Source organism: Corvus brachyrhynchos, unplaced genomic scaffold (assembly GCF_000691975.1).
Source record: "Corvus brachyrhynchos isolate BGI_N302 unplaced genomic scaffold, ASM69197v1 scaffold115, whole genome shotgun sequence".
Taxonomy (NCBI): Eukaryota; Metazoa; Chordata; class Aves; order Passeriformes; family Corvidae; genus Corvus; species Corvus brachyrhynchos.
This window is the reverse complement of record NW_008239553.1, coordinates 8,470,996-8,484,043: the sequence shown is the minus strand read 5'-3', so window position 1 is coordinate 8,484,043 and position 13,048 is coordinate 8,470,996. Positions and strand designations below refer to the sequence as shown.

At 42.1% G+C, this 13,048-nt stretch overlaps 1 protein-coding gene across 1 annotated transcript in view; it reads left to right on the top strand.

The window, feature by feature from the left end:
• LTK (leukocyte receptor tyrosine kinase) overlaps positions 1-13,048 on the top strand; it is a 97,389-nt gene that overhangs the window by 54,470 nt on the left and 29,871 nt on the right. Inside the window, exons 6-10 of the mRNA XM_017742095.1 lie at positions 782-919; positions 1,805-1,957; positions 3,018-3,118; positions 4,705-4,871; positions 10,452-10,546. Of these exons, the coding sequence (XP_017597584.1) occupies positions 782-919; positions 1,805-1,957; positions 3,018-3,118; positions 4,705-4,871; positions 10,452-10,546 (654 nt within the window). The remainder of the gene's footprint in view (positions 1-781; positions 920-1,804; positions 1,958-3,017; positions 3,119-4,704; positions 4,872-10,451; positions 10,547-13,048) is intronic.

Sequence of the window (13,048 nt, the reverse complement as noted above, 5' to 3'; positions counted from 1 at the left end):
GAGTCAGCAGCTGAAGTGCTGTTAAACCTGAGCCTCAACAGGGCATAGTGATGTGTCTGTCAGGGCTGGAGATAAATGGGTGCCCCTGCCTCCAGCAGCAGAGAGCCATGCAGCATGTCACAGCTGCCTGGCAGGTGCACAGTCGTGTGTGCAGAACTGAGGAGCACGTCACGGTCGAAAACTGCAAGGCTGTTCATTTAAAAAAAAAAAAAAAACTACAAAAAAATATAACTGACTAGACTAGTTAGTGTGCATGAGTAAAGTTTGTGTACAGTGAGCCCACTTGCTGGGGAAGCAGCTACTTCATGGGCTGGATGCCACAGCTGGAAGCTGGCACAGAAATGAGTCAGCAGCTGAAGTGCTGTTAAACCTGAGCCTCAACAGGGCATAGTGATGTGTCTGTCAGGGCTGGAGATAAATGGGTGCCCCTGCCTCCAGCAGCAGAGAGCCATGCAGCATGTCACAGCTGCCTGGCAGGTGCACAGTCGTGTGTGCAGAACTGAGGAGCACGTCACGGTCGAAAACTGCAAGGCTGTTCATTTAAAAAAAAAAAAAAAATCTACAAACACAGCAGAAGAAGCACATGAGAAAGAAAAGAGCAATAAATTTGGTCCGGGAATCTCATGCTGGATAGAAAACTACACAAAGAAAGCAGAGGTGAACATCATTTATCATACAAAGGACAAGGTCCTATGTGTGAAGATTGATACACGTGAAGGGTCATACACATTCTGTCAATTCATCTCTGGGCTTTGTTCTCTTTCTTTTTTTTTTCCATTAGATAAAGAAAACCAAGGTCTTTTTATATATGACAAAGGCTCCACCTTCCCCTGCATTCATGGAGGCTGTGTCAGCCACCTACAGATCTGTGAATTCATCAGTGATTGCCCTACCAAAGAGGAGGAAGGAGTGAGGTGTGGTGAGTATGTGGCATGACACTTCATGGGAACGTTCATCCCATTAGAAGAAATAATTAAGAATAAAAAATGCGTTAATTGATTCCATCTTTAGATTAATTCAGTATTTTACCTCCTGAATTAATTTGGCCCATTTACTTTAAGTGGATACCAAGATTCTCTTTGAAAATACACCCTGTATAGAATAAACCGGATTTTTTTAAAATTGATTTTGTTTCTTAAGTATTGCAGTAAGGAGGTCAATGACCTTCCTTTCACAGCTACTGCTACTTCAGAGAAAGTCAAAACCTCATTTACATGTCTGCAGCTGGGTGAGAATTTCCTTCTGGACTCATGATCTAAACCTTCCCTTCAAGGAATGATGCTAATCATCTTTCCACTGTCAGTGACCAACAGCATCATAAATCTGTCCTTCCAAGATCCCAGTTCAGAGTTCTTGCACATCAGGACAGAGAAATCCCCTAACAGTATATGTGGTGCTGAGAGGCAATGTTTAGCTTTGTTCCAAGTACAGTGGTGGAAATCTAAAATAATCCAATTTGCCTTCCTTTATGAGGACACAAAGCTTTGTGATGCCTGCAATTTTGTATGCAGCAAGACCTTTACAAACATGTGGCAGTGATTTGCCATTCCTTAGATTACAGGGGCTGCAGTTTTGCACAGTGTTTAGAGTAGAACAGCACAAGGAAGTCTCAAGTATTTCCAGAAGCCAAGTGTTGGCTTTCTAATGGTGACTCTGGAAATAAACAAATGAGACCTATTTTGACAGTGTAGCATAGGTGGGGTAACTTGGACAACTACAATGGATTTTCATTTTTGTTACTGTTTGTGTTCTTCCATAATCAAGTTTCTCCTATTTTCCTACTCTTCCTTGTTTTCGATTGTAGACCGTCTCCCAGAGGGTTCACACTGCTCTTTCGAAGAAGGTCCATGTGGCTGGACACTGAATGAAACTGCAGTATCTCCTTGGTCTATTCGGGGCTTTTCTGAAATAATTCAAGATGACTTATTTGTAGGGTCTACTTTGCAAGCTACTGGTGGTAGGTTCCTCTTAGTTCTCTCTCCCACTCTCTGTGTATGTATGTACACAACAGCCTTGAATTTAGGTTTATTTAAATTGGTTTTAAAATTTTGGCATCGTTGCCAAATGAACCTCAGCATCAGTATTATCTATAACAACTTCAAATGTAGCTAAAATTAACTTTTGAGCATGCCTCAAAACTTTATATTAAACATGTTCTGCAGAAAAGTTAACATAAAACTGTCAGAGACAAGGATTCTCCTTCACCTTTAAAAAATCATGTAGTGTATACTTCTTCCCTCCTCCTTTCTCTTATGAGCTAGGCAGCTGCTGAGTTCTTCAGCAGTTATACGATAACTGCTGCATCACTAGGTAAAAATTGCCCAACAGAAATAGGCAGCTTGAAAAAAGAAATCTTTTGAAGGCCTTTGACAGACTCCTCTAGTGGGTTAGGAAGAGCATCACATATAAGAATATCCCAACTGATCATACACATTCTGTGCCATAAAATACCACAATAAAAAAAGAGTCAAATAATTCCCAGAACTGCAGAACTGTCAACTTGCTAAATAAGAACGAGGGAGGCCAGACCCTCACCTGTTCAGGGTAAAAGTCAGAAGTGATAGCACATGAGTCTTGCCTCACAGTTGCCTGCCAAAATGAAGGGTTTCTATACAACTGTCCTGTTTGTCTCTCAAGAGCTTGTATTAAGCTCTCTTTGGAAACAAAGATTGCAAATCAACTCTTCCAGCCCAGTGTTTGTCTCAGCAAGAGTCATTGATGCTAATGGTGTAGGAATTAGGATTGTGATTGGTGTGTGCTTCTGTATGGGAAGATCTTGAGTGGTATCTGAGGTTTATGCACTCACCTTCCAAGAAGAGGTTTGGGATGTTGACTTTTGTGCTGCTGAAACCTACCAGAGTGTTTACTATGGCCTCACTTACAGATTTGCTCTCAAGCCATGCTTACAATATGCTTACTTATCTACAGTAACATTAATGATGTTAAATTATTTCAAGAGATTACCCAAAACAGCAAAAGATCATTTTGTCTTTTCTGATTCACTTTTGTGTTCACAGGACACTTCCTCTACCTGCGAGCAGACAGCACTCAGACAAGTGGTGTGGCTAAGGCTTATAGTACCACCTTGCCACCCAGTCTTGCCACTGAAGACTACCAGGTATGTCACCCTGTCTTAGCACCTTTGTGGAGTAAATCATCAGACTGTAGGCACTATTTGCGCAATCAGTCCATTCTCCTGTCCCTCCACACACTCTACAAAACTCTGGAAAGCAGAAGAGTTGCCTAAGCTGCCTAGCTGGCTGCTTGTTGAGAACTGGAAAGGAGATGTGAGGTGCACCCCCAGTAAGTTGAAAGCAGGAGCTACTCATTATGGAAAACTCCCCAGCCAAACTGTACCAGTTAGGTAAAGTTACTCTTTGGAGAGGTGCCAAGCAGCTGAATTGTATGGGGCAGCCAGGGTTTGTAGAAAAGAGAGTTGTCTGGATGCGTCGCTGAGCCTTTCAGCATATCTGCTGCTGAGATTTCTCTTCATAAATTCTGCAATACCTTTGCAGGAGTTAATAAACTTGATAGTTTCACTGAGAACAGGAGTGTGAAGTTAGGAGGCATTAGATTTTCCAGAAATAGATGAATGTAATAAACTTCTGATCACATTCTTCAGTAATTTCAAAATGTTGATGCAACGTGGCCTTGATAAAATCACGTAACTTGCCTTGCAGCTCTGAGATGCTGGAATTAAAAATATTAAGTAATATTATAGCCATAACACTTAGGAAAATTAAGCTGCAAGTTTCAGCTGGAGTCCAGTCTTGCTAGGGGAAAAAGAGAAAGCTTTGATGCCTCCTAATTAGAGCTGGGAAAATAAATACAGTGCAGGTGCCAGAAATGTAACTTTGGCATTTATATTTATTTGTAAATCCAGGTAAAATTTGCTAGATACTTCTAACAAAATAAAATGTGATTGGAGATAGGTTCACAAAACCAGGAGAGGAGAAGCACAGTAGCTGTTGGTTATTGTGTAGAGGTCACAGGAGATCTGGATCCATTCTCTCCTCCACTGGCAAGGATTTGAGCCCACATTGCAGAAACAAGGAATTTCTGTGATTGTTCTTTGCAGAACGTGTGTGTGCTCCCTTTCCTGCCAGTACTGGACCTCTCTGGAACATAAAGGGCAGCTGAACATTCAAAGCAGTGGTAGAAATGGCACTTTTCTCTTGCTCTGTGGCAAACTGGAAGTGGTTGCTCCAAAGACAGAGGAACAAGTCCTGCATCAAAACACTCTTTGGCCACATGATTTTGTTGTTCGCTTGTCTTAGGGGTGCTACAATGCAGGGGGTGCCTATGAGTTGGAGCAGGTATATGGACTGAGGTTTCCTGCCTCTAAAGACAGTCCTTGTTTCAAAGGTATTTGGAGCAGGACAGCTTTTCCCTCAGAGAAGGCAATAACAAGGAAACCAGTCCTCTCACCCAGATGGTGTCAGAGACTGTGGATATTGTCATCAGTGGTTGAAAAACAGCTGCCCAACAGGAGTGTCATTTAGGGTCTTCCCTGAGAGAATTCTGTGCTAATAATGGTGCTGAGTCAAATACAATCAGTGAGTGGGGGCTTAGTAATCTCTGTCATTAAACAGTTTGACCCAGACTCAGAGGTTTCTTGTCTCAAATTCCCAGGGAGGGGAGAAGTGACTACCTTTCCCTTTTGTCAAAGGTTACCATTCTTTTCCTCTTGTTCCTTTGTTACAGATTCAGTTCTCAGTGCATGTTTTTGGTAGCTACAATGGCACAGTGTCCTTCTCTCTCAGGGAAGAGATAAAGGGAGCTTCAATCACCTTGCCAATGTGGGAAAGAGCAGGGAGCTGGAGTGACCACTGGTTTCTCATCACCTTACCAATGCCAGTGCTTCAGAACCGGTAAGAGCTCGACTGTCAGCAGTCAGGGTTATCTCTACAGATTTAGTAAATCGTTACTGTCTTTGTTGTGAAGTGCCACTTTCATTCCTGCCTTCTTCCAGGCCCATTTTTAAGTGACTCTGCTTGCTCAGGAAGTATTCTGTCATAAGTGCATATCTTTGTGCACATGCACAGCTTAGCTCAACACAAGCCCACACCATGTGGCTGCACTTCTGTGCAGCCTCAAACAGCACTTAGGTTTTGGAAGAGCAATCATCTGTACCAAAAACCTTTTAGCAATCTGAGCAAGCCAGTGCACTCACAGTGTCCAAGTGCTCCCAGTAGGGAAACAGCTGCATTAGTATGGCTGCACTTTGTACTCCCACAGTAAAAAGCACGCCCGTGAGTCAGATGGTTGCTGATCCCACAGTGTAGCCAATTCAGCTGTCAAGTTTAGGATCTGTATCAGTGCAGCTTAGGCAGCAGGAGATCCTTCGTTGCCACATTACTGATGCAATGACTTCAGGAAAAGATTGCTGCCCAAATGAGCCTTGCACTAAAGTTTTCATGGGTTTAGATGTGGAAATACAGTGTGATATTGGTTTTAAAATGAAGTTAAATATTGAAGATTTAAAGAATTTCAATGCAATCTAATTTTATTCAAGTGTTTTTCCTCCCTCACCTAATGTCACTCAGACTCAAGCCATTTAGCTGGTCTTGATAGCTGGTTATTTTGCACAACATAAACTTTTTTTTTTTCAAGTTCTCCAATCTGGTTTTTCTTGCATATTCCTGGGGAAGGGCTGTTTCACATGAAACTTAAGATAAAAAACCCCTCCAAGTCTATACAGTGAATATTATAAATGGAAATATATCTACTCAGCATTGACAATAAATAATATCTCAAAATTCATGGGATAAAAAGTGGGAGAAGATTCCAAATATTCTCTGCATCTTTGTGTGAAAGGAGAGGATTTGGGCCTGGAAGTGATAGCTATTCAGACCCAAGCAGCAGTAAAACTCAGACAGAGAGAGAAAATGTTGTTCTACCCTCTTTCTAGTTTAATTTCATTATTACCTTTGGTCTTAGTATTATCATGTGTTCACCATACACAGCTTTGCCATGAGTGATTCCTTTAGGGTCTGCCTGCTAGCACTGTATTTAATATTCTTGTCTGACACAGTCTGACGTCCTGTGGATTAGCATCTGTTTAGTTATGCATATGTAAAGTATGACCAGTGAATTAGTGCAGAATAGCTCTTTTCTCTGGGCACTTTACTGTGAACCTGTCTGCAGCAGAGATCAAGGGGCTCTTCAGAGATATCTAAGACCTTCTGCCTCCTCTGATATACAGTCCCTTATGCTTGTTCCCTGAAGCCTCCAATTTCTATATTGGCTCTTAGTTCTGAAGCAAAATGGATCTTATGTGGCAGAAGGGAATGGACAGCAAGAGGCTTTTTTGGAGCGCTAACCAGCATGGCATGAAAAATAATTGATATACAAATATTCAAATATTGCAGTGTTTGAAAAAGTTGAGCACTTAGGCAAAATGAAAGATGTAGATAGGTCATGCATGCATGTGTTTATTATGACAGTCTCTTTCAAATAGTTCTATCTTGTTTTACTTCATGAAACCTTTTTGTATGACATTTTCAATTTTAAAACTGAGCAGCACAACAGTGACAATCACTGTGAGTAAGGATGGAACTGTTCAGTCTAGAAGGCAAATCTGTACTACCTGTGCTAGCCAGGTGCCTGACAGAAATAATAGGTTGTCATTTGCTACACTGATCTGTAACAGACACAGAACAAGTACACACTTTGCTAGAAGGTGCTGCAGCTATTTCCCCAAGGGAGGAAACCCTGATCTTTGTGCTCCCAGGACATGGGTTCCATCCCAGTCCTCTTGTCTTGTTCTTTCCTTGATCTACTCCTTCTGTCCTGTCTTACCTGCTTCTGTGGGCATTTTGTGCCTTTCTTCTTTGTTTTCATATACTTGGTCTCTTTCTTCTGCTTCAACCTCCCTTTTGAGAACCTGTTTTATCTGTCTCATGCTTCTGGTTGTAATTTCCCTTTCTGAACTCCTCCCTGTTTCTTGTTTCCATCTGTCTTTCAGCAGATGCCATCTCTGCGTGTTGTTTTGGTTTGGTTTTTTCATTATTAAGTCTGAATCCCTCCCCTGCACTTCCCTTCTCCTAGCGATCTCTTGCATGCATTCATTTCAGTGATCCCAGACCTACAGTAAAGGTTTATTCCCAGTATTCCTGTTTGATTGGCTATTTAATTCTCTCTGTAGATCTTGGGTCCAAACTCCCTGCACACCAAGTCCAAGCTTCTCTGCTCTAGAATTCCCAGTGAGCTCCCAGCCTCTCTCCAGGATGACACCTTGTTCACTCTGGATTCAGTTTAGGCAGGTTTTTTTTCTCCTACTTCGCCAGGACCAACAGCAGAAACAAAGGCTGGGTCAGAAAATATTTATTCATTAATTTGGAAGGGCAGTTCTTACCTCATGCAGCTGTAGCAGGACCTGACACAGTTCATAACAGCACTGCATGGAAAGCACCATTTAGCCTGAGACTTTCAGATATCCAGGGAAGACAAAACTAAAGGATTAAAAAATACCAGGCTTGGAAGTGTCAGGGATTTAAAAATGTCAAATATATTTTCTTAAATTTTTGATTGATTCTCATTCACATGGAAAAAAATGCTCATGTCTGCCATGTGACTCTCTTCCTCACAAATTTCAGATCCCACCTCAAATACACAGAGTGTTTAAAAAGTTACCAGCATTTTTGAGCATGGTCAGAGTCATGAATCCCTGCATTGTCTCATCCTCAACACTCACAAAATGTTTTGACTGCTAGAAAAGTCATACTAAATCACCCAAAATAGAAAAGTTCAGCCTGAATTGTTTTAATGTTGGTGAAGTTGAAAACAATTGTAAAGAAAGGTGTGTGATGAACATTCCTGGACAATTTTACTACGGTTTGGTATAAAACTACATGAATGACTATTCTGCATATTTATGGGTGTTGTCAGCTTTCCCCAGTAATGTAAGCTCTATCAATGCTGTGCTTAGGGTAATTTTTAGTGCAGATTTTGAGCTGGCATGTTGTTTTTCTGTATCCCAGATCTTCGGGAAACTTCTGTCCTTCTCTTGCTACAAGCAAGGGCTATACTTTCCCCTGGTTCCTTAAGGGTATGGTAGGCAGTAGTAAAGTGGGTAGGAAGGGGACAGACCACACAGGGAGAAGAGTAGACATGAACTGAAACACAGGAAGTTGCTGTAGCAGGTCATGGACTGCTTGATAGGGCCAGCAGTAGAGAAACCTTAGCAAAAAGAGCAAGGAGGACATGAAGGCTCTATTTAGGGAGGTTAGCAAGACCTTCATCCAATGAATTTATTTCTTAGGAGAGAAGGAAGACAGTTTTCTGATCAGCCTGACAGCTGGGCATCTATCTACTTGGAAAACTGCTTCTGGTGATTGGCTGGCAAATTCAGTTACTTGGTTCACACACACAAGGAAAAAAAATGCTACCAGGAGAAAACCAAACAGACAGAAGACCAGACATCAGAGAGCTGGAGAATGTAATTTGTTGGAGTCAGCAGAAAGAGATCAATGGACAGGAATAATGGAAACCCCTCTGGCAAACACAGCACTGAGTTCAAAAGGCAAATTCCTCCCCTTTTTCTGAAGTTAAGAGGAAGGGGAGGCATACAGAGCCTAGAGGTTATGAAATGTCAGTTCTCATGCACTGAAGGAGGAGGGTCATTCTTCAAGGTCCCCGTTGTACTCAGCTGGAGCAGAAACCTACTTTGTAATGCAGTGCCAGGGACCCTCATCTGCTCTGTCTCCACAGACCAGATGCAGCAGATTGACCTGACCAAGGGTATAATGCCATGTGAGGGCCTTAAGTAAGGGGTAAGCTGTGCTGCTGTGTCTATGCCTGTGGGTCCTAGAAGTGCCCTGGTTCTGGGCTCAGGGTGCTCTGACTCTCTTCCGTCAAACAGCTGGGGAGTTATTGTCATGTGTCAGTGGAGTTATACACAAGGTTTGAAAATGCAAAGGTCTTGGTAAGCCTGCTATTGAAGAGGAGGGCTTCTGTAGGAAGGGGATCTAATGACAAATTTCCCCACTAACACCACAGCTAAGAGGTCGTTCAAGAGACCCTTGATTTGCATTTGCTGCACTTACTCCCAGAGTGCTCAGATACTGAAGGTGTGGTTGCTTTCATTTAAGCACAAGGGGTCATTCTTGAGTTGGGGTGAAAGCAGTTTATCCCTAAAGATTTGTATGCAGCTATGCAACTAACTGTGGATATCAACTAACATTTGGTTGGTGGGTGGAATGCACACACATGCTTTATTGGCACTAATTTGGGACAAGTGTGTTTCTGGATTGAATGATTAATCTGTTATGCAGGTCAGTGCTTGATCTCTCGTAAATCATCACTGAGCTTTACCAGAGACAGCAAGAGAGGTCCTGCCCATACGCTTTTAATAAGCTCTAAATGGACTGGACATCAGACATCTGTTTATTTCTGAAATGTAATGAAAACAATTCAGTCCTATCCATTAGAATGAGATCCTTCAGCTCATTTTCTTTCTTCCTTGTGAAGTCAGAAGGTGGCAAAGCACATGGGACCTGACAGAACTCCTAGATAAGCAACACCTGGTAACAGTGGAAAAAAGAGGCAGTCCAGAGAGCTAACTCTTCAAGGAATTATGGCTGAAATTTAAATGTCCTATCCTTCTGAGATAAAATCATGTCACCTTGTTGAGTTACACTCATTGAGGATCAGGCCCAAGACATTTGGATATTCTGTTCAGTTTTTACTCTATCTCTTTGGGAGTGGAAAGGAGGAGATTTCCACCCCCCCCCACCCCCCCCAGCCTAATTCCCTGGCTGTTTCTGGTAACTGAATATGGATGGTTGTTTGTGTATAACAATTAGTGGGGGACAGTTGCTTGCATGTATGTGCAGGTAGCAGGGAAAGTAGGGCTCTCATTCTTGTTCCCCATGAAATGTGAAATTATATGAATGTTGTGGTGCTTACAAGGGCAAAAAAATGAAAACATAATATGAAATGTTAGCTACCTGGCTAAGCAGTAGTTGAAACAATGTTGATGTTACAGCAGCTCCAACTGAGCAGAAGCAAAAAACTGAATGCCGGTGCAAAACTAGTAAAATGTCAATCTGAAAAATTGTTTTTCAAGTGTCATGGGGCCTAATTCCCTGGCTGTTTCTGGTAACTGAATATGGATGGTTGTTTGTGTATAACAATTAGTGGGGGACAGTTGCTTGCATGTATGTGCAGGTAGCAGGGAAAGTAGGGCTCTCATTCTTGTTCCCCATGAAATGTGAAATTATATGAATGTTGTGGTGCTTACAAGGGGTTGATGTGTATCTAAGACATATAGCAAGCCCTTTCAGCTGCTCAGCTGGGCTTGTCTGGAGGAAGAATTGCAAATAGTGATGATCTTTTTTCCATGATAAGGGAACATTGTATTTTTAGGGGGGTTGTTTGTTTGTTTGTTTTGTTTTCCCCCTCCTTACTCCTTTGTTGGTGTTCTCTAAAACATCTGTCTTATTGCAAAGGTTTCAACTGGAACTCCTGGCAACTTGGGGCTGGAATTCCCAAGCTGACATTGCTATCGACAACATTACATTTGGCCTGGACTGCTTCACTGATGGTGAGCCACAAATGTTGCAGAATCCCCTAAAAAATTTGGATAATGTAATCAGCATCCCACAGATCCAGGATGTTCTGTTCTCCCCACAGAGTGTGCATGGATCATTTGTGTCCGCTTTTTCAGCACAATGCCATTTTATCTCAGACCTACTGAAGATTGCAAGTAGAGGCAATTTTACTGTGTGTCAGTCTCCTAGCACCCTTTTTTTCTCTAAGCTGGGATACTCTGTATCACATAGTTGAGACCTGTCTGTGTGTCTTGGCAAGAAAGGCTAGGCTTATTCCTTAGCTCCTAAATGGAAGGATTACATCACACTGTTTTCCCACAGTCCCTGCTGATCTATGCACCCTGGTAATTGATAGCTGAAGCAAATTTGTTGAAATCAAAGGGGAAAGTCACCATATTTTAGTGTCATAAATATATGACATAAAAATATGTCATATTTTAGTGGAGGAAAGGAAGAAAATGAAGGAATATATTGACTCTCTGACAATAAAATTCAGATTACTCCAACAAGTTTGTTTTAGTCTGTAAGGAAGTACATCAGCTATCACTGCCAGATATATAACAGCTTTCCTTTGCTTTGTTACTGAGAAAGCAACTGACAACTATTCCAGAGAAAAATGGAGGCAGTGCTACCCTTTGAAACATGTTAGAAGGAGTTGTAGTGGATTTTAGCAGACAAGGGGAAAGACTTTAGATACTCGAACTACTTGCAAATATTAGAAACTGCCTTATTTTTGTCCCTGGAAAAAAGACATGCTCTGTTGTAAAGGATCTGGAAGATATGCAACACTTGAATGGTGACTTCCGTTGCAGAAAAAATGTGGATTGGTGGTCCTGTGCTACTCTACGTGTCACCACAGCCAATGTGTCAGCATTTAGGGTAATAGCATGTCCCTGCAGTGGCTAGCTGTAGCCTAACACAACATATGGGAAGGCTTATGTCAAAGTAGATGTGTTAAAAGCCCATCAAGAGAAGCCACTATTCCTTCCCAACCTTTTCTGATCCAGTGTCCTGTTCTTTGTTCCTTTGCTCTGTGGGCACTGAAGCCACTCCTCTATAAAATGCTGACTATACACATTTTCACTTGAAATCAAGAGGAAAGGCTGTTCCTTGATGGTTATTTAATTTTTTCACTCCAGCTCCTTAACAGCCCTATCTCCCAAACGCTTTGGGACCTCCATGCTAACACTTTGTTTTGAAATCTTGAGGAAACTGAAGGGAGTGACTCCAGATGTGCTTCTGCCCACTGATGTGCACCCAGCTGCTGGAGTTTACCACCCTGACGGGAGCAGATAGATCCTCCAGTTTACCCACAGACATTTTGCTGGCTGTGGTGTAGGTACACATCCTTTGGCAAACAGGTGGGGTGTAAGCGCCCCTGCAGCAATGTTATCAGAGCTTGTCCATCAAACCGCCCAAGTTACTCCGCATTTTCCATTGGGATAAATTGCACTGATGCTCAGGAGCAACTGGCACTTACCCCATCTGAAGGCATGACCCAGAGATGTGTGAGTCATGCAGCAGAAAGACATCATGAAGGAAACATGTTTCTCGGAAGCCTTGCACTTGCCACTGTTCCTTGAATCCTCTTTGCAAATTGACGTTTTCTCGCCTCTGAAAGCAATCCCCTTGTATTTGTCTTCTCATGACTTTAATTCAGTTAGGTTGCAGAGAAACCCAGCAGCTCTGCTGTGTTTTTAGTAATGAAATTACTTCTCCCTGGCAAGGACAGGTTTCAGATGTCAGAGACAGAGCCAATTAAAATCCAAGCAGTGAATTCTTTTCATGAGGGCAGCAGGAAGGATGTATGGCAGGAAGGAAGGATTTGCTGCTTGCTAGGATGTAAATATTATTTTCTCCATATCTTTCAATCTTGTAGTTCCACTCTCTACAAAACCCAGTGCTGAATGAAAGCACTGTTTGTGTATGCAAGATGGGAAAGAAGGTAAGGTTTTCCATATACCTCAAAATCGAGAGGAAAGGTTCAGTAAGATTTAAGAGAACAACTGAGTAGTGAGGGCAGCTCAAGAGACATCAATAAGGACAAAACCCAAACAGACCATTCTTTGGATGGCAGCTCCTGGGCACTGACAGATGTCTTTCCCTGTGGAAAAGGTGAGACAAACCCACATTTTGGCTTATACAATCACCTTGTGTAAGACAGTGTCACAGACTGGATGACATGTCTGGTTCATTGTGAGAACTTTAGGCAGACAGGCATAAAGATACTTCATAGTTTCAGTGAACTAGAGCTTACATAGGAAGAGGTCTGAATTTTGGGTGTCTTAATATGAAAATGTGGACTGGCATAGCAAATAGAATGCCGATAGTTGCTCTTTTCACTGCATTTGCTATTACCTTTTGGTGCTCTCAGCATTGTCTTGTTCCAATTAAGATCACAGGTCTGTGGTCTATCAAACTCTGCTGCCCTGGCCTAGAAATTGCATTTCAGTCTGTGCATCATTTGCAATTTCCCAGAAGATTGTTTTATAAAC